The 20,746-nt window shown below is 42.3% G+C and overlaps 1 protein-coding gene across 1 annotated transcript in view; it reads left to right on the top strand.

Moving 5' to 3' along the window:
- Nucleotides 1-20,283, top strand: part of ADGRF1 (adhesion G protein-coupled receptor F1) — a 48,200-nt gene extending 27,917 nt beyond the window's left edge. The window contains exons 12-20 of the mRNA XM_036249362.1: nt 784-842; nt 3,913-4,061; nt 5,174-5,337; nt 6,907-7,095; nt 9,934-11,307; nt 13,122-13,163; nt 14,139-14,198; nt 18,805-18,871; nt 20,082-20,283. Of these exons, the coding sequence (XP_036105255.1) occupies nt 784-842; nt 3,913-4,061; nt 5,174-5,337; nt 6,907-7,095; nt 9,934-11,307; nt 13,122-13,163; nt 14,139-14,198; nt 18,805-18,871; nt 20,082-20,155 (2,178 nt within the window). The 3' untranslated portion in view covers nt 20,156-20,283. The remainder of the gene's footprint in view (nt 1-783; nt 843-3,912; nt 4,062-5,173; nt 5,338-6,906; nt 7,096-9,933; nt 11,308-13,121; nt 13,164-14,138; nt 14,199-18,804; nt 18,872-20,081) is intronic.
- The last annotated feature ends 463 nt before the right edge of the window (nt 20,284-20,746 follow it).

Here is a 20,746-nt window from a genome sequence, read left to right as displayed (position 1 = left end):
TCAAAAGAAAATTGTCATGATCTAATCTCAACTGTCAGCCTCTAGAACAAATTCCAGATGCTTTAGAGACTAAAGAGAGGTACTGAGCAAAGTTCTGGACTTCACAATGAAGTCACATGAAGCTAAGTCAGTGTGCCTCAACCTAGCATGAGACTCAGGTGTGGGTCTATCTGAAGACATGCACAAATCCTTTGTATATAGGTTCAGTTTAAGCATCTATAAAAATGGTTTATTTGGGAGAAGGATAAAATAAGTTTTGGGTGAATTTATTATATTATCTGGCACCCAATTCATCTTGAGTGTAGGCAGTTGATACTTCATTTTTTTCTTTAAAAAAAATCTTTTTATTGATTTTTTTAGAGAGAGAGAAAGGAAGAGAGAGAGAGAAACATCGATGTGAGAGACATACATTGATTGGCTGCCTCCTGCACGCCCCCTACTGGGGATCGAGCCTGCAACCTGGGCGTGTGCCCTGATCAGGAATCAAACCAGGACCTCTCAGTCCATGGGACGATGCTCAATTCCCTGAGCCACACCAGCCAGGCAATTCTTTATTCTTTATTAGCAACCTCAAAAGTAAATTATATGCATGAGTGTGTATTCTCAATTGTCATTTTAACTGTATTTTTCTTTTATAACGTGCAACTACCTGCTGCTATCTCTTTTTCCTTTGCTCAGTGTTTCTGTTGGTTAATTTATTGTCTGCATTTATGTTTTGCTCAAATGTCTTTCTTGTGTGGGGACAAAAATCAACATATTACCTTTTTTTTTTCTTTTTGTAAGCTTAAAGAAGCATACAAAAGAATTCAAGGTTTTGAGTCAGTTCATGTCACTCAGTTTCGGTAAGTAACACAATGCCCAAGTCAAGGGCATCCCCAGATTTGCACGTCCGTCCCACAGAAGGCCTGGTGCTGTGCCAAGTGCCTTTGACAGAAAATAGGTCAGACCTGGTCTTTGTAGTAGGATTCTTACTAAAACTGGACAAAAGTCTGTGATGCTTTAAAAATATGAAGAGGAAAGCCTATATGCTCATGTGAATTAGCTTAGGAACTGATATGTTAACTGGCAATCTCAAAGTTATGGAGCAGAGAATAGAATTGGAAACCCCTAGAAGTGGGGCAGGATTTGGAAGGAAGCAGAGATCCCGTTGTGCATGTACGGGGAGGAGTGAGGGGTGGATGAGGGCTGTAGAGGGATGGATTCTTCTTCCATAACTACAACGGGGTACGATGTGTCACTGGGAGCCAGAAGGGAGGCCTTGGGTAAAATAGTATATTTTTGTGTAGATATCACATATACACCATAGTTCAAAACCCTGTAGTCATTGTCTACAGCAAATAAGAATATATTTAGTAAATCATCCTTTTGTTTATACTTTAATTCCAAAGTTATTTGGTTAGTTAGCCATGTGTGCATTGATTACCCACTATTTATAGTCTGTTTGACAGAGGAAGTGGCTTAGAGGTCGGAGAACTTGACTTCTTATGTGATATTTTCACAGTTAACTTGAACAATAGCTATGGGAAATTTTCAACAGCAACTTGCTATGACTATATTGTCCTGGGCATTATCCTTTAGTTACTCATGACTTTTTTTTTTTTTAAATCCTCACCCGAGGACATTTTTCCATTTTTTTGTACAGATAGAGTGGGAGGGAGAGAGAGGAAGGAGAGAGAGAGAGAAACATCGACGTGAAGGGACACATCGAGGGGCTGCCACCTGCACGACCAACCAGGGCTGGGGACAAACCGCAACCGAAGTACGTGCCCCTAGCGGGAACCGAACCCCGGTCTCTCCGGACCGCAGGCCGACGCTCTAACCGCTGAGCCAAACTGGCCAGGGCTAGTTACTCATGACTTTATAATGTCTTTATAATCAAGACCTACATGTATAATTTTCTTTAAAATTCAATGCTAGGGAAAACATCACTTCTCTTCTTAAATCAAGATCTATATAATTGTTTTCCTGTTTGACTTTACTGCCATTGAATTCACAGACAAATTGAAACTCTATAACAATAATTTTTATATTCAATATTTATATTTTTATTTCTGTGGTCCTGGTTTTCCACTTATATTTCTAACATATATTCGATCATATATAACTTATAAGCTGTTTCCAATAATTTATAGACAAAATCACAGTTAAGATAGGCATATGTCTATAAAATACAACACGTAGGTTTCTCTCTTTACTATACGATTTAATTTCTCACTGTCTCAATTTATTTATTTGTGAATCAGGGCTGTTAATACTTGTGGAACCTGATTTAACTTCATTAAGTCAAATAAAAAAACAGGCAGGAAAATACTTGGTAAAGAATATAAAAGGGCCATATGGACGCAAAGGTATTATGACCGTCACTACATAAAAAGATACTTGGATGTATTTGTACATTGTGAGCGGTAATTCAATGCAATGAATAAGAATTTGAACTTTGGCCTGTCAGATTCTAGTCCATCAATTAATAATTAAAAATTACCTGACTTAACTTCTCTTTGGGACTCAGCTCCCTTATCTACAAAATGGGCATAATATAATATTTAACTCATGAAGTTATTGCAGAATTAACTTAATACTTGCAGTCTCACTCGCTTTCATGACTTTAAGCACCATCTGTAAGCTGATGGTTTCTAAATGTATTACTTGACTTTGGCCTCTCTCCTAAACTTCAGATCCAAATATCCAATTGCCTATTACTGTCTTCACTTGATTTTCTAGTATCACATGTAATATGTCAAAAATGAGGGTCCTCCCACTCCTCCTCATAACCTTAAACCTACTTCTCCAATCTCAATTACAGCGATACTATTTTCTCAGTTGGACAGACCCAAACTTTTGAGTCATCCTTTAACTTTTTATTTCTATTTTTTTTTCTTTATTGATTTTTAGAGAGAGAGGAAGGGAGAGGGAGAGAGAGATAGAAACATCGATGAGAGAGAACATTGATTGGCTGCCTCCTGCATGCCCCCCTCTGGGGATTGGGCCCACAGCCTGGGCATGTGCCTCAAGTGGGAATTGAACTGGAGACCTCTTGGTGCATGGGTCGACGCTCAACCACTGAGCCACACTGGCCGGGCTGCCTCTGTTTTCTACCCAGCAGCCAGAGTGATGACCTTAAACAATAAATCTAATCATGTCACTGACTTTTAATAAAAAATAAAACTTTTAAATAAAAAATAACATTCAAACTCTAAGGTCCTCTGTGATCTGGTTCCTGGCTACTTCTCCAACATCATCTTCTACCCCTCTCTCTCTCTTGCTCATTGAACATTAATTATGCTAGTTTTTCTTCCCTTCTTTCTTTCTTTCTTTCTTTCTTTCTTTCTTTCTTTCTTTCTTTCTTTTGTCTTCTAACTTAAATTGATTTTATTCAATTCTTGAGTTATTTTCACCCAGGGTTCTTAAAACCCACATTGAAACCTTTAGGCATTGAGAAGCAATCTCATTTCTTGACCTGATACCTAGTCTTTAAATTTGTCACATTCGTAGACATTTTTCTACCTCAGGCCCTTTGCACATGCTGGCATGTTACACCAATGAGCTTTATATCACTGGCCATTTCTTCTTATCATTCAGGCCTCAGCTGCAAAGACCCTTTGCACAGAGAAGCCTTTCCTGACCAGTCTTATTTAAAGTGGTCGCCATATCTACCTGCTATTCTTATCACTGTACCTGCCTCCCATAACAACACACACACACACAAAATAAATATTACATGATTATACAAATGCTTATAGATAAAGGTTACTTGTTTCTTGTTTGTCTTGCCTCCTTTGCCAGAATATAAGCTCCATAAAAGCAGGGACCAAATCTATTTGATTTATTCCTTTGAACCCAATGCTGTGAAAAGAGTAGGCCCTGACTGACTGAATAAATAATCTCACTTTTCTTTCCACATAATCATTAAAGAGACGGGAGCATCATTGCTGGGTACGAAGTTGTTGGCTCCAGCAACACGTCTGAGCTGCTGTCGGCCATGGCGCTGGTGACTGAGAAGGCTGAGCAAGGCCTTCAGAAGCTGTTTCCATTAGAACATGACTCTTTCAGAGTCGGAAAAGGTAACACCAGATTCCCACCCTCCGCTTAGGTTAGGGGAGTCCTCCAATTAGTTGCTCCTTTGTGTCTTTGGAGGTAGATTGGAGAGGTTTCTGATACCGAATTATTCTAGACCAACTTTCAGTGGAAACAGGCAGCTGTTTATGATGAAACTCAAGTTCAGCGGACTAGTTCCGATCCTTGCTAATCGGTGATCTGATCGGCGCTGTAAGTGTTGTGGAAGACTGATTTCACTGCAGGCCAGGATGGAATGATTCAGCAAGAGTTTACTGGTATACATGTTGAAATATCTCTGGGGCTGACAATATTCCTGAGTGATGATTCAAGGAGCCAAGGAAAGAATGCATATTCTTTATGGTCTTTAACCACTCACACAGACACACAAACACACACACACTACTTATTTTCTTCAGGTAACTTATCTTTCCTTTTACTTCTTTACATTCAGTGTTAAACCTCTCCTACCAAAATATATGTCACTTCCAACAAAACTTATTCAACAAATATTTATTAAGTGTTTAAAGTGTCTAGGCACTTAGGACAGAGCAACAGGGAAAACCAACCCAAAACATAGCTCTTGTTGATTTTCCATTCATGGTCTCCTTTTCCCGGTCCCGGTCGTGGGAAGACGATATTATGAAAGGTCAGCTGCAAGAGCAGCTACGGTCTGGTCACAATGTAAGAAGTTTTTAAAGGGGTACAAAGTGGGACATGTCACTCTCAAGTGGCTCATCTTTTAACCATATTCTTTGTTCTGTAGCGTTTTGAAGATTTTCTGGTTCTCTAGCCCTCCCTTAAACAGTAAAAATATTTCCTGGGGATGGTCATACCCTGTCTTAATTTCACCTAATACATATTAGTGGGTAGCCCACTGAAATTAAGATTATTGGCAAAGATCAGACACCTGCAGGGAAAAGGGCCAGCCTCATGAGGAAGGAGAAGAGGGTACTGATAGGGATGAAGCTGGGCATCAAAGACAAGCTCCTTCTACTCCCGAATTGTGTTGGGTATTGTCTCCAGAAATACAATTTCTAAAGCACAGCTATATGATTTATAGAGAGTGCCAGGATATTCAGAGACATTTTTTTCCCTCTCTGTTTCCATTCTCTTCCAGTTCAGTGTAACAGCATCGTCTTTGGATTTGGGTTTAAGAGTGACGAGTATACTCTTCCTTGTAGCAGTGGCTACACTGGGAACATCACAGCCAAGTGCCAGCCCTCTGGGTGGCAGGTCATCAGAGAGACATGTGTGCTCTCTCAGCTGGAAGAACTGAAGAAGGTAAGACATTTCCACCTTGCAGACATGCCTTGGTTTTGAGTTTCACAGTAGGTACCTCTTACTGAGCATGACTAGGAGGAGGGTGAAATATATCAAATTGTCTCATTTGTAAATACGCAGAACATAATGGTGCCATCAGACCCTGGTAAACCCAAGGAGTGTGGGCATGAGTAGCAGAGTGTAGGTGGCAGCTGAGAAGGTCAGAAAGTATCCGAGTTGATGGTTCTGGTGGGGAGGGCTGCTGCAGTTGAGTGAAGCAATGCTGAAGAAGTCTACAATGGACAGTTGAACAGCAACTAAGCTGGACTCAGAAGTCCAGTAAGCCTGGGAATCAAAGATCCAAGTGAAGGTGTGAATCAAAAGCGATAGACTTAGTACTAGTAGTGAGAATGTACACATGTCAAAAACCAGGGCAGGGGCTGAGGTCAGCCAAAGGTGAGCCATGTAGAATGATAGAATTGCAATGGACCTTAAGGGTCATCTGGTTTATCAAACTCCTTTTAGCGATCAAGAAATGAAAGACTAAGGGGCTAGCAGTTGGTCTCTTTGGTTGCGATAGTGTTGAACTAGGAACATGGCCCTTTGAGTCTCAGTCCAGGGCTGTGACCTTCACACAGTTCTCTCTTTGGAAGGTTCGAGTACTTAAGGCAGATAGATAGAAGCAAATGGCGAGGAATTAGAACTCAAGTCATAGGAAAGAGGGACCCCAAAACTAGTTCACAGACACTGTTATGCAAATAGATCTTCGTTCTCAGCAGAAGCTCTGCCCCAGCTGGAGACTCTGCTACTGCATACCTCAGGATGGTATTCATTAAAAGACTTCTCTTCTTTGGACCTCATCTGTAAACTGGGGAGGGAGGTTGGACCAGATGTTTCTGGGGTCTATCCTTGTTCTTGCCTTCTTTGCCTCAGTTATGGACATGGACCCTGTCTATGTGAGGGTTTGAGGGTGAGGGCAGACAGATCCCGGGTACCCTGGGCAGAGAACAGCACTGTCAACCAAGAAGAACAAAAAGGAAAAGATATAGGATCTGCAGTCCTTGGTTGACTTGTTTTGCCTAGAAGGGAATATCCCTTCTTGGCTGCCTTCCAAGCTAGAGGAGTGGAAGTGGATGGAGCTTCAAGGAAGAAGTAAAATTCCACATGCAGTGAAAAGTCCTGTCTCGCAAGCATTTCTCAGAAGAGTATAGTGACTATGACAGGACCTACTGCCACTTCCTAGCTGGGTACTGTTTGGAAAGTCACTGAATCTCACCGAACATCAGTTTCTGTATGATTAGGATAATAATTTATATGAAAATGCCTTTTAATAAATCTCTTTAAGTTTCAATTTTCTTAATGGCACCTCCCTCAAGGGTGGCATGAGGATTCAATCAACAAATCCCTGGTAAAGCCTGAACACAGAGTAACAGCTCTGACCTATAGAAAGCCATCATTGTTATCATTATTATACAATATCCTCCATTATAACGCACCGTACAAATGTTAGTGATTGGCCAAGAATTCTGACTTACATTTGATGAAACTCAAGCATATGTATGTTCAGAATGTAACCGCTTTTATTTCTAGAATTTCAGCGTGATTACAAACAATGCCACCGAGGCAACCATGTCATCCGTGGTGCGGAATCTTTCGGTCGTCATTCAGCAAAGCCCATCGACCACAGCTGGGAATCTGGCTTCGGTGGTGTCGATTCTGGGCCAGGTCTCATCTCTGTCACTGGCAAGCCACTTCAGTGTGTCCAGTTCCACAATGGAGGTATGTCTGCCTGTGCTTGAAAGGTCACTGTATGTATTATCATTTACACACTTGTTTCAATTATTCAGTTACTGTTGACAGTCAATATTATATTAGTTTTAAGTGTACAGCATAGTACACCTAAAATTAATATAATTTAGACATTTGTATAACTTACAAAGTGATCGCCCCGATAAGTCTAGTAACCCCCTTACCGTACATAATTATTACAATATTATTAACTATATTCCCTGTGTAGTATTTTACATCCCCGTGACTACTTTGTAACTGCCAATTTGCACTTCTTAATCTCTTCACTTTTTTTTTCACCCAGTCCCTCAGTCCCTCTCCAATCGGGCAGCCATCAGTTTGTTCTCTGTATCTATGAGTTTGTTTCTGCTTTGTTGGTTCATTTATTTTGTTTTTTAGAGTCCACATATAAGTGAAATCAGACGGTATTTGTCTTTCTCTGTCTGACTTATTTCACTTAGCATAATACCCTTTACGTTCCTCCATGTTGTTGCAAATGGTAAGATTGCATTCTTTTATATGGCCAAATAATATTCCATTGTATATATGTACCACATCTTTATCCAGCCACCTGTCGATGGATGCTTAGGTAGCTTCCACATCTTAACTCTTGTAAATAATGCTGCAGTGAACATAGGGATGCATATATCTTTCAAATTAGTGTTTTGGATTTATATATATACCCAGAAGTGGGATTGCTGGGTCCTATGGCAGTTCCTCTGTTAATTTCTTGAGGAGCCTCCATACTGTTTTCCATTGTGACTGTACTAATTTGCAATCCCACCAACAGTGCACGAGGGTTTTGAAGGGCCCACTTTTGATGCTCTGCCTCACAGGAGGAAGGCCAAAAGCCTGAGTTAGAGGACAACTGTTGAGAAAAACTGAAGAGCCATGTCACAGTTTTTGCGTGACTTTTACGGCTTCTTCCGCCATGTATAAAGAACTCATGGGGCCCTGGCTGGTTTGGCTCAGCAGTTAGAGCGTAGGCCTGTGGTCCAGAGAGACCTGGGTTCGGTTCCCCCTAAGGGCATGTACCTCAGTTGCAGTTTGTCCCCAGCTCTGGTTGGGTCGTGCAGGTGGCAGCCACTCGATGTGTCCCTTTCACGTCAATGTTTCTCTCTCTCTCTCTCCCTCCCACTCTATCTGAACAAAAAATGGAAAAATGTCCTCAGGTGAGGGTAAAAAAAAAAGGAACTCATGGATCTGTTTTGTGAGTTCAAAATAACCGGGAGTATCCTCTAGGCAGGCCGGCTGGGCAGCACCTGGCTTAGAGGAAGGGTGAACCTCCCCACCAGGTGACACTGTGACCCAGGTGCCAACTTTTTAATATCTGTTTGCAGTCTGCAGTTTCTCTTTCCTGTGGCCAAAAACTCTGACTTCAGTCATGCGTATTTTAAGAACTTTTTTTTGACTGGGAAAGTCATGCTTTGGCTTGGATTTTTAAAAATTAACTTAAAATTACAGAAAGAAGACTTGGTCACTAAAAGACATGCAAATAAGCAAAAAAAAAAAAAAAGATCTATGCTGTGGTCACCCAAGAATAGATGCTGCTTACATTTTAGGTGTCCCATGAGTACCTAGAAGAATGATGAGTGACAGTGGCAGGTACTCAACAAATATTTATTGAATACATGTCCTTCCAAACATTTTGGATGTCTGCATTTTATGATAGAGTATATCATATTTTGCAGAACTGGATTGTATAATGTATAATGTTACATAATCACACAGTTGTACTTAACTATATAAAGTGACCATTATGTCAGAAATGACACTAAATATGAATAAGTTAAACTCCTTGAATCAAAGAAAAGATGCTCAGATTTTTTTAAAAGTTTGAGCATGTATTGTTTGCAAGAGACCAACTAAAACAAATGATATAAAAAAGGCTAAACATTAATTAAAGAACGAAACAGAGCAGGCAAACACAAACCAAAAGAAGGCAGAGGTTCCTGGAGGCATTAGAAGAAATAAGCCCTGGGACCCTCGGCCAGGGACCACAGAAGGCTCGCTTAGGGTAACATTGGGCCAGAGTGACAGACACTTGGAACAGAATACCTGGGCACCGGAGCCCTCAGAAGGGCAGAGGACTCTGAGGGACAAAACGACCATTTAAAAAAAATTTTCTTTTTTCCTTTATTGATTTTAGAGAGAGAGGAAGTGAGAGGGAGAGAAATAGAAACATCGATGAGAGAGAACATCAGTTGGCTGCCTCCTGCATGCCCCACACTGGGGATCAGACCCTCAACCTGGTGCCCTGACCAGGAATCGAACCGGCGACCTCTTGGTGCATGGGTCGATGCTCAACCAATGAGCCACACCGGTCAAAGTTTTGCCTCCAGTTTTCAAGGATTTTTATTTTATATTCCCTTTTCTATTAAACAAAAATAATAAATACACATGAGTTAAAACCTGAATGTCCATGACATGAATTTAGAACTTCTGATGTTAGCACAACAAGCCTAACATGGGAAAGCAGTTGACAGCAACGTTCGCTCTTTGTGCCAGGGAGTCATGCAGTCGTTTGCATCTTGGGACAAGGATGTGCACACCAGTGCAGCCCAGTTGCAAGATTTTTTTCATCTATGCTGAAACTTTGGGGTGCCCATGAATGCCCTGGGACGATCGCTCTGAAACTCGTCTGGTCCTGTTGACCCAAATTTCTTAACCCAAAGCTTCCGCTGTACAGAGCAACTGAGCTGAATTTCACCGATGAGTTTTTATATGATCCTCAACAGAGCAATTCTCAGGGCAATTTTCCTGTACTTAGTACTTACAACTATCCACTGTTATTCAAAATAGAAACTGCCTCTCATCTTTGCATTTCAGGATGTCATCAGTATAGCCGACCACATCCTTCATTCAACATCAGTGAGCAACTGGACAGTGTTACTCCAGGAAGACAAGCAAGCCAGCTCACAGTTACTAGAGACACTGGAAAACATCAGCGTTCTGGTACCTCCAACAGCTCTGCCTCTGAACTTTTCTCGAGAATTCATTAACTGGGAAGGGATTCCAGTGTCTGAAAGCCAACATAAGACAGGTTACAACTATCAGACTGAAATGTTCCCCCCAAATACCTCCATGCCCATCAGAGGCCGTGTGTTCATTGGGCCAGACCAATTCCAGGGGTCCCTTCCAGAAACCATTATCAGTATGGCCTCATTGACCTTGGGGAACATTCTACCCAGTACCAAAATTGGAAACGCTCACGTCAATGGGCCCGTGATATCCACGATTATCCAAAACTATTCCATCAATGAAATTTCCCTGATTTTTTCCAAGATAGAGTCAAACCTGAGCCAGCCTCATTGTATGTTTTGGGATTTCAGTCATTTGCAATGGAATGATGCAGGCTGTCACCTAGTGAATGAAACTACAGATACAGTGATGTGCCAGTGTACTCACCTGACCTCGTTCTCCATGCTGATGTCACCCTTTGTCCCCTCTGCAATCATTCCAGTTGTGAGATGGATTACTTTTGTGGGAATGGGTGTCTCCATCGGAAGTCTCATCTTATGCCTGATCATTGAGGCTCTGTTTTGGAAGCAGGCCAAGAAAAATCAAACCTCGCACACACGTCACATTTGCATGGTCAACATCTCCCTATGCCTCCTGATTGCTGACGTTTGGTTTATTGTTGCTGCCACCGTGGATGCCACGGCAAACCCCTCTGGGATCTGCATAGCTGCAGTGTTCTTTACACACTTTTTCTACCTCTCCTTGTTCTTTTGGATGCTTGCACTCGGTCTCCTGCTGGCTTATCGGATGGTGCTTGTGTTCCACCACATGGCTATGTCTTTGATCATGGCTGTCGGGTTCTGCCTGGGCTATGGCTGTCCTCTCATTATATCCGTCATCACCGTTGCAGTCACACAACCCAGCAATGGCTACAGAAGGAAAGACATGTGTTGGCTCAACTGGTCCGGGGGGAGCAAACCCCTGTTGGCCCTCGCTGTTCCTGCACTGACTATTGTGGCTGTGAACGTGGTCGTGGTGCTCTTGGTGCTCACGAAGCTCTGGAGGCCGGCGGTTGGAGAGAGACTGAGTCAGGACAACAAGGCCACTGTCGTCCGCATGGGGAAGAGCCTGCTCATTCTGACCCCTCTGCTGGGGCTCACCTGGGGCTTTGGCATAGCAATAATGGTGGACAGCCAGAACCTGGCGTTGCATGTTATTTTTGCATTGCTCAATGCATTCCAGGTGAGAACAATAAAAATAACCCATTGTACCATCAGGTAACTGGAATAGTTACAGAGAACTGAGGTCAGTAAGACAACTCTTAAGGCTCTCTTATCTCCCTGTCTCCAGCAGGACTATAACCAAAACTGCCTGGCAACTGTGACTAGGAAAGAAAATAAAAAAGATCAATTTTTCCAACAGTTACTCTCATACTGAAGCAGAATATTAGACTTCTTCAGGAATTATTGCAGGGTTTTTAATCCGCTAGGCTTCACAGAGCTAACCTTAATCTCTCTTGCTGCTGACCCAGCCCTCTCCCTAGTGCAGATCTCTGTGAAAGCACCCAGAGGAGGGAGGTAGATCAAGAGAACTTGTTGACTCTGAATGGAGCAAAGGTGGTCCCCGGAGCGAGGTAGAGCAGAAGTTGGTGAACCGCAGCCAGAGGTGTTTTTGTAAATAAAGTTTTATGGAAACAGAGCCACACCCATTTGTTTACATATGATCTGTGGCTGCTGTCTTCCCACCAGCAGAGTGTAGCAGTTGTAACAAGACTGTGTGACCTTTAAGACCTAAATATTCACTCTCTGGCTCTCAACAGAAAAAGTTGGCCAACCCCTGCTGCAAAGAATGGGTTTTACGTGCCTCAGTCAGAGAGTGTTTGGGGAGTAGGTGGACAGAGTAATCCTTAGGTTTTGATGAATCTGGAAGAGAGCCTTCAAGCCTGGTTCAGTGATGTTTGCTAGGTCATCTCTGCACAATGACTCAGGGAACCGGTGGTTAAACCTTTGAGCTCAGGGGTTAAATAGGTCTGGGCTCGAATATGTCACATTATCAACTGTGTGACCTCTGACAAATGACTTAATCTCTCTGTCCCTGAGTTCTCTCTTCTGTTGGGCAGGGGTGATGTTATTACTTATATCATAGAATAAACACCAGGATTAAATAAGATAATTTAGCATGTATCACAGTGCCTGGCACTTAGTAATGGCTCAGTAGGTGTCTCCTCAAAGCACCTGGTCCTTCACCCACACCAGCATGCCTGGGAGCGTTTAGGTGGTGACACAGCCGGCAACCATGGACAGCACCCACCTAACGGCGACAGGTTTAGGGAGCTTCTGTTGAGGGCAGGCCCATGGGGATCTGCTGTGTGAACAGGCACCAGCTGAGGGTGCTCTGAGTGGGAGGAGGATTTCAAGCTCTAAGAAAGCCTCTGCCAGGGGTTCCCCAAAGGCTGGACTCGAGGGACAGGATGCCATAGAGGTCAGCTCCCTCTGTTTGGCCTTAGGGTTGGACCGCAGTGCCCCTGCCAGCACAGATGCTCAGTAAATGTTCACTTAATGCCTGTCCTAAAGAACGGCTGAGGTGTAGAAGCAAGTGGAATTTATTTATTTTGGGTTTAGTCTCGGGGTGGGGAACGTGTGGCCCGTGGGCCGCATAAGGCCCCGAAATCAATACCAGCTGACATCACACCCCTCACCAAATTAGCCTGACCAAATCCAGCAGGCTAAGTTTTAAGCTGACAATTCTGTGTGGCCTGAGAATGATGTGCAAAATATCCACACGGCCCTTAGCAGAAAAAAGGCTCCCCACCCGTCCACATGCATTTAACACGTTATTCACGCAATAATTTATTTATTTATACGTTTGATTACAATAATTTTTTTGAGTGCGTTGTGTCACGCCAGGCACTGTGGAGGTCACATAGTGTCCTTGCCTTCAAGGGGCCCACAGTCTAAGAGGGAGACAATGTCAATGTTGGGTGATATAGCAGAACGTAATATTACATATGTTGTCTTTCCTGGGAAAGATAACGCGTGATTTATTCTTTTTTTAAGGGTTTGTTCATCTTATGTTTTGGAATGCTCTTGGATAGTAAGGTATGTGTATTCCTTTCTCTCTTTATCTCCTAACCCAGGCACCCAACCCTCCCCTTTCAGTTCTGATGCCGTTGTTCACATAGAACAGATGATGGGCACGTCTGTAATACGATTCTGTGATTTTACAAAGGCAGGCCCCACCAGGAGACAAAGGACCTAAACACTCACGGCTGGTAATAAGCTGTATAGAACCAATCACAACCTATAATGTGACATTATAGAAAGAAAAGGAAAAGTGTTTTTTACTTTTAATTTTTATACCTTAATTTATGGTTTGGCAATAATTAACGAGCAAAAGTGCTCTCCTTAGGGGTGAATTCCCTTTTATTTCTTGAACTTATCCATTTACTGAAAGACATATCGACTTCTATATTTCTAGAGTTTTATAAAGTAAATAGCTTCTAAAATTAAATAACCTAAAAGGAATGACCAATGTAAGCAAAAGATAATAGAAAAAAGTTAAATAAACTCATTTTATTATTTGTCCCAAGCATTGAGCAATTCTGTTGAGGAAAAGGAAGTCAGCTAACAGTTGTAGGCTTTGTTTTAATAAGAACATAAGAATATTTTATCATTAACACAATTGTTGCACATGCAAAAAACCTCCGCTAATTACAAAGAAGCAATTGGCTGTTCTTGATTGGCCTAAACAACTCTTTCATTTGCACAAGTCACACGGTTAGGAAACTCTTCACTTCAAAGGTAAATTTCAACTTAGCAATGACTGCCAATTACTAATGTCCAGAATGTGAATTATCACGGCTTTTGGTACTGCTGTTCTTTGCTTAGTTCTAGACTTGTTTATAGGTAAAGAAAAGAAATAAAAGAAGATAAACCCTTTCATCAGACGCCCATGCTTACAGTCGGTTAGCTTGCAGGAAGCCTGCGGTTAGAGTGAGTCTCGGCCTGCAGTGTTCGTGAGCGGCCCGGGTGTGGCTGCACGCACTCAGCAGTGCCTCTCTGTGGTCCTCACAGCTGCGGCAACTGCTGGTCACCACGCTGTCTCCTGCCAGCTCTCTGAAGCAATCATCAAAGGTAATGGCTTCCCACGGCCCTGCATGCAAGGCACGAGGATCCAGTTTCCTATTTTCCTTCTTCTACAGCCCCACAGAGAGACCACTGTTGTGTGAACCCCTGGAGTTTCTGTCACCATCATATTCTGGTTATCTGTCACGCTGTCCAGCACATGGTCAATATTCATTATAGAGTTGAGTGAGTGAGGGAATGAATGAATGAATGAATGAATGAACGAATGAATGAATGAGAGAAGGCATAAAAAACTTCAAAGATGTTCAAGCATCCAGGTCTGTGAGTGCTATTGTGAGCAAATACCCTTGAACAATGTCATTTGCTTTTGTTTGACTTGTCTCCCAAAAACTAGTCGGTAAGGCCCTTTTCTCTGCCTGACCTTTTGGCTCTCCGATAAACCATTTTTCTTTCTCTAAAAAAGTAAAGGGTAAAATCTTGTCTAACTTATTTTTTTTAATTAAAAAAATTTTTTTTAAATTGATTTTAGAGAGAGAAGAAGGGAGAAGGAGAGAGAGAAACATCGATGAGAGAGAACATTGATTGGCCACCTCCTGCACGCCCTCCACTGGGGATTGGGCCTGCACCTGGGCACGTGCCCTAGCCAGGAATCAAACAGCGACTTCTTGGTGCATGGGTCGATGCTCAACCACTGAGCCACACCAGCCAGACCTAACTTCTAATATATAAAATACAATCTCTGAATTTTCTCTCTTAAGCAGGTATAATATTGTCCCATGCAGTTTTAGCTTTTAAGTCTACAAGCTGACACTTGTGTGGAAACAGATGATTCTGTTTCATTCTTTGCCAGCCGGCACAACTCCTATAAGGAGAGTATAGTCAGAAACAAAAGAACTTGCATCCGTATTTCGTATTTTTGAAGTTAATTTCGACTTTTGTCTTTCAGCAAAACACTGAGGGTCTTTCAAAAAAGTTTCCTAAGTAGAGATATCTGTGTTTGATAGAAGTCTACTGTCTTAAGTGCCTTATGAAATTTAAAAAAGGTGAGGGAATTAATTTCTGGCATTAACAGTTTTTCCTGAGTGTGAATTTACAGCAGATACAGAGCACTGCCGGAAATTGGGGGTCAGTGGCCCACGAGCCAGCAGATCTGTCCTGATTTTCTTGATTTCACTTTTATTTCTTCTTCTTCTTATCATCTGTAAATTAACAATAATTGGTTACTAACATTATATTGGTTTCAGGTGTACAATTCTATAATACATCATCTGAATTGCACTGTGCGCTCACCACCCAAAGGGGTCAGATACATGATGACGGTGAGAAGCTGGACATTGGGTGCTGTGCCCTGTATTTCTGACCCAGTAACGACTGGCAGTGTGATCTTAGGACCGTCGCTTAGTGCCTTCTGGTTTCAATGTTTTCAAGTGTAAAAATGAAGTGTTGGACTAGTTCCTCAAAGTTGAAGTTCTAGCACTCTGTGAATTTGAGTTTACATCTTGAAGAACCCAAATCTCTTGAGCCAGAAATGGGAAACTAATAAATAATTTACTACTCTTAAGAAAGAGAAGGAGCTACAGCCTATGGGATTGCACTAAAGAAAAACCTTACCTTAAGAAAGTGAGACAGGCCCAGCCAGTGTGGCTCAGTGGTTGATCGCTGACCGATGCACCAAGAGGTCACTGGTTCGATTCCCTGTCAGGGCACATGCCCAGGTTGTGGGCCTGATCCCCAGTGAGGAGCATGCAGGAGGCAGCCAATCGATGTCCTTGCTCATCGATGTTTCGCTCTCTCTCTCCCTCTCCCTTCCTCTCTCTCTAAAATCAACAAAGAAAAAAATATTAAGAAAAAAAGAGAGACAGGACACACTTCACTCTACAAAGCAGGATGTCAGACTTTTTCTCATTTGAAAACCAAAGAGAGGAAAACACCCCAAAGTAAACAGAACAAAACGAAAACAAAAGCAGAGATGCCTGAGTGTCTTTTCTCTCTGTTTCTAACTAGTGGTGACATTCTTCAGAAGGCCACGGTGGTCAGGGAGCGGTCTTCACCTTCTGGATTTGTATCTTATCTCCAACTGCATGCAAACCAAGTGCTAAAAATGGGCCTTTGTTTTCTGGTTAGGTGGCCCTTTTGCTTTAAAACAAAAGCCCATTGAGCAGAAGAAGAGATGAGCATTTGTAATTTTCTGAGGGAGTTTGAATGAATAAGTGGGGACCCCGATTTCGCTGGTTGAGGAATGATGAGGAGCAGCAGAAGAGATAACACTGGGGATGAATGGTCTTGTCAAGATGTCCTCGTGGGAGAGAAAAGAGAGTGCGGGTGGTAACCAGAGGCTGACACAGGACAGGAGGGACAGGCCAGAGCTGAGTTGCCAGGATGTGCGCAGGTTCATATCTCAGGAGGAAGAAACCAGCGAAGAGAAAGTCTGGAGACAAATGAAAGAGGGAGACTAACTGAGAGAGGAGGAGTCCTGGGAAGTCAGACTGAGAAGCTGGACTGCAGGCGGAGGGATCAGACTCTTCCCTGGACACAGCATGTTTCAGGCTGGTGCAGACAGAGTGACATGTACAGACTGGGGACATGATGTGGGACAATTCAGACCCGGATACTTTCTTAAAAATTTATGTATTTTTTTACTTCATTCATTTTTTTCCCCTCCTTACCCAAGGACTTTTTTTTGCATTTATCTTTGAATAGAGAGGGAGGGAGAGAGAGAGAGAAACATCCATGTGAGAGAGACACATCGACTGGCTGCCACCCACACGACCCCAACCGGGGCCGGGGATGAACTGCATCCAAGGTACGTGCCCTTAGTGGGAACTGAACCCGGGACTCTCCAGTCTGCAGACTGACACTCTAACCACTGAGCAAAACTGGCCAGGGCTACTTTATTGATTTTTAAGAGGGAGAGAAAGGGAGAGAGAGATAGAGAGATAGAAGCATTGATGAGAGAGAACATTGACTGGCTGCCTCCAGTATGTTCCCCACTGGGACTTGGCCCACAACCTGGGCATGTGCCCTGACCGGGAATCGAACTGGTGACCTCTTGGTGCATGGGTCAACACTCAACCACTGAGCCACACCAGCCGGGCACCTTTTTTAAAAGAGGGGACAATGCCATCCATTGGGGAATGGACAGAGAGGTGGTGAGTGGGGACTCTTAAAAGCAGCAGTGAGCATTTGAACAGCTGGTTGAAGGGAATGGAAGCAGAAACCCATGATGTTCTCGGCAAAAACCAGCCCTCGAGCCACCATTGTCCCTAGCCACATTCTCAACAACTCGGAACCAAGAGTCAGACTCTAGTAACCTCAACAGATGCCCCCTCCACAAAGAAGGGATTTATTTATTCTTATTTCCAATGATCAGGTCCTGCTTTGAAGCAGCAGCTTAAACGCATGTACCTGGACGTGCCGAAGAGGCTGCCTTTCCCCAGACCCTGTAGAGTCCTTGAGAGGGTTGCAACCTAAGACTCTTCTCTCTAAATGGGGCAGCATGTAGGTTAAATAGCAATGACCATGCCCTTAGAATTTTTCTTTAGGGTTATAGTAGTATACGTTTACAAACCCTGAATTCTAGAAAACCAGTTCCTTGCTTTGGAACTTTCAGACATTTCTCACTCCTGCCTCTATGATACTCTTTTTTTCAGAACTCGACGTGGGGTAGCCCCTTGCACATGTCAGTGAAAATCAGGAGATTGTCATTGGGCTATCTACTACATATAAGAACCTATTTCTTCGGTCTTAGCTTTCTTATGACATGAACTGTATTAAGAAATGAAGCTTTTTTCTCTTTCTATAGTGCCTGGCTCACAACAGCATTCCACGTGGGATGTTAAATTAATGCAAAAACTAATTAACCAGTGGAAAAGAACATAATGCATCTTAACACTTTTACTTTTCCCAGGAAATGCATGTTGTTTATTTTAAATATTTTATTTCAGTTTGGTCATTTAATTTAAACACTTTAAAATTCCATTTAGCCTCGGCACCAATGACAAAAGCATTATTCACGAAGCGATTTGAATCCTAAGAGGAGGCAGAGTAAAGCAAAGCTTTACCAGAGACTTTACTAGAAGTATTGTTTTCCCTCCATACGTTCTTCTAGTGATAAACGTGTGAACCAAGAAATGCATGGGCATAAAAAGGGATAATAGCTTCTTTAGAACTGTGTTTTTGTTTGTTTAGTTTGTTGTTAGAAGTCCTAAGAGTATACAGGAACAAAAATTCCCTTAGAAATAAGTTCTTAGGCCCGGCCGGTGTGGCTCAGTGGATTGAGGGTTGTTCCATGGACTGGGAGGTCCCGGTTGGATTCCAGGTCAGGGCACATGCCTGGGTTTCGGGCTCGATCCCCAGTAGGGGGCGTGCAGGAGGCAGCCGATCGGTGTTTCTCACATTGATGTTTCTATCTCTCTCTCCCTTCCTCTCTCTCTAAAAATCGATAAAAAAAATTTTAAAAAAAGTTCTTAGGCATTTTAAATTGATTAAAGCATAGGAAAGAATAAAGAAGTGAGTCCTCTAATTTCTTGAAAGGAGAAGGATGCACTATGTAGATGAAATAAAGGATCGTAATGCCATCCAGAAGTCAGGAGATATATACTGTCACCAAAAGGATATTACAAATGTCCAAATAACTTATTTTTCTTTTGTGCAGCAAAACTCATCGGAATTGTCTGCCAAACCCAAATTCGCCAAGTCTTTCAACCCATTGCATCACAAAGGTGAGTCACAATAACCAAAGGGTATAACAGGCAGGGAGAGAGAGACTAGGAATACATCGTATAAGGAAAACTCAATGGCAACTTTTTGAAAACTCCTGTGAGAAGCGTGAGAGGATCAGGCAGCTGTGTGTCCGGAGTTCATCCGTATGGTGCTCAGGGATGACACAATAATGTTGGGGACTTGACGCTCATGGAGATGATCGAGTGTCACTTTTTATTTCATCACATATTACCAGCATTATCTCAATTAGGCAGTATATAAATCTGTGACACTGATCACTGAGGCCATGGGCTGAAGGAGTGTGGTTAGACTAACATCAGTTATGTCCTTACTAGAGAGTCTCTCCTTTCATGCTAACTGCTGAGCAGTGGGCATGGGCCAGGTGCTGGTACCCTAGTGTTGGGCATCTCCTCCTCCCTACAGTGTTCCTGGTAAAGGAGGAGCCACCATCTGCTATGGGGGAGAAAGCAAACACTGTCCCCTCTGCCTATGGCATGCATCATTCCTATGCTCATGTATTGGCTGTTGTTAGTGTCAGTGATATTCTGCTCCCAGAAGATTGATATTGAAGCACTGCAAATAGTTGCAGTATTCCTGGGGGTGGGGGGGTGGGGGGGGTGCAGCAGTGAGGCTAAGGAAGAGACGTTGTTACAAGTTAAAATGAAGTTATACATTAATGCCTTATTAAGGTAGGGAAACAGGCAACTCATTTTAGATTCCAATAAAAATTATTTGAATTTGGTCTCCAAATGAAGTTCAAGTGTCTGACCTTGAAAAGACACTTTCCTCCCAAAATGTTTAATGTATTCGTCCAGAAGCCACCAACCAGCCTCAGTGCTTTTACAAACCTCTTTACCGCTTTGGAGTTTGTTCCTCATCAGTAACATGAAAAACCAAAACCAAAAAAACCTAAGAGATCACTAAGGCTCCTTCCAGCAGTAACACTCTGTGATCTCAAATCTACCTCATCTCATTTCCCGGCACTATCACATGGTGCTTCTTTTGTGAAATGAGAGATGTCTGACAAATGTCGCTCTCTGTGGCAACAATGAAGTGCTCTTCCTGTTAACTAGCTACATTGTAGAGCTTAGAAATAGCTTTCTAAAAGCTCCAGAGTTGTAAGGAATTGTACAGGCTTCTTTTCATTTTGGTCCATGCTTGATTCCAACCGAGTAGCCTGAGTTCTAACTCTCTTTTTTCCTCTCTTAGGCTCTTATGCATTTTCTCATACTGGAGAGTCCTCAAATGACATCATACTAACTCAGTTTTTATCAACTGAATAAGGCTGGGAACAAACCATAAAAAATCAAGAAATAAAATTTTGGAGCAACTTGACATTTAGAGCTAAATGTCAGTGAAGAAATTAGCTCAATGTTAAATGGATTTTTCTGATTTAAAAGTCTGGGGATAAAAGAAGGAGATGTCAGTGTCTTCATCACTGCCCTCTTTATCTTCAATAAAATGGAAAGATTGATTTTCATGTGGTTTTGATTCAAAGGAATTGATGTAGAAGAGTAGGTTTTGTTGAAAATTATGTCAGTTGTACCACAGCCATGATGCCCTTTTTTCATAAAATAGCATTAGTCATATGGCATTTCCAACCATCTGAATCGGAGTAAGAAAATTCCATGAAATTGCCTTAGATAAATTGATGGACCATACTCACTTTCTTATCAAAGAGTCCTTGGTATACATTTCCTAATTTAAAAAAAAATCGCTTCCCTCCCAAATTTGCCAGTTGGATCTTATGCTTATTGTTGCTTCTTTTAGGTTCAGTTACTTAACTTTGAAAGTTAATCAGAACCAAAGCGAAAACTTCCATTTCGTATCTAATGCGGTGTTGTTCAGTTTACAAGGCACTGAAGTGAGGTATG

Source organism: Molossus molossus, unplaced genomic scaffold (assembly GCF_014108415.1).
Source record: "Molossus molossus isolate mMolMol1 unplaced genomic scaffold, mMolMol1.p scaffold_m16_p_8, whole genome shotgun sequence".
Classification (NCBI taxonomy): domain Eukaryota; kingdom Metazoa; phylum Chordata; class Mammalia; order Chiroptera; family Molossidae; genus Molossus; species Molossus molossus.
The sequence above is the reverse complement of the archived record's forward strand: the minus strand, read 5'-3'. Positions and strand labels throughout refer to the sequence as shown.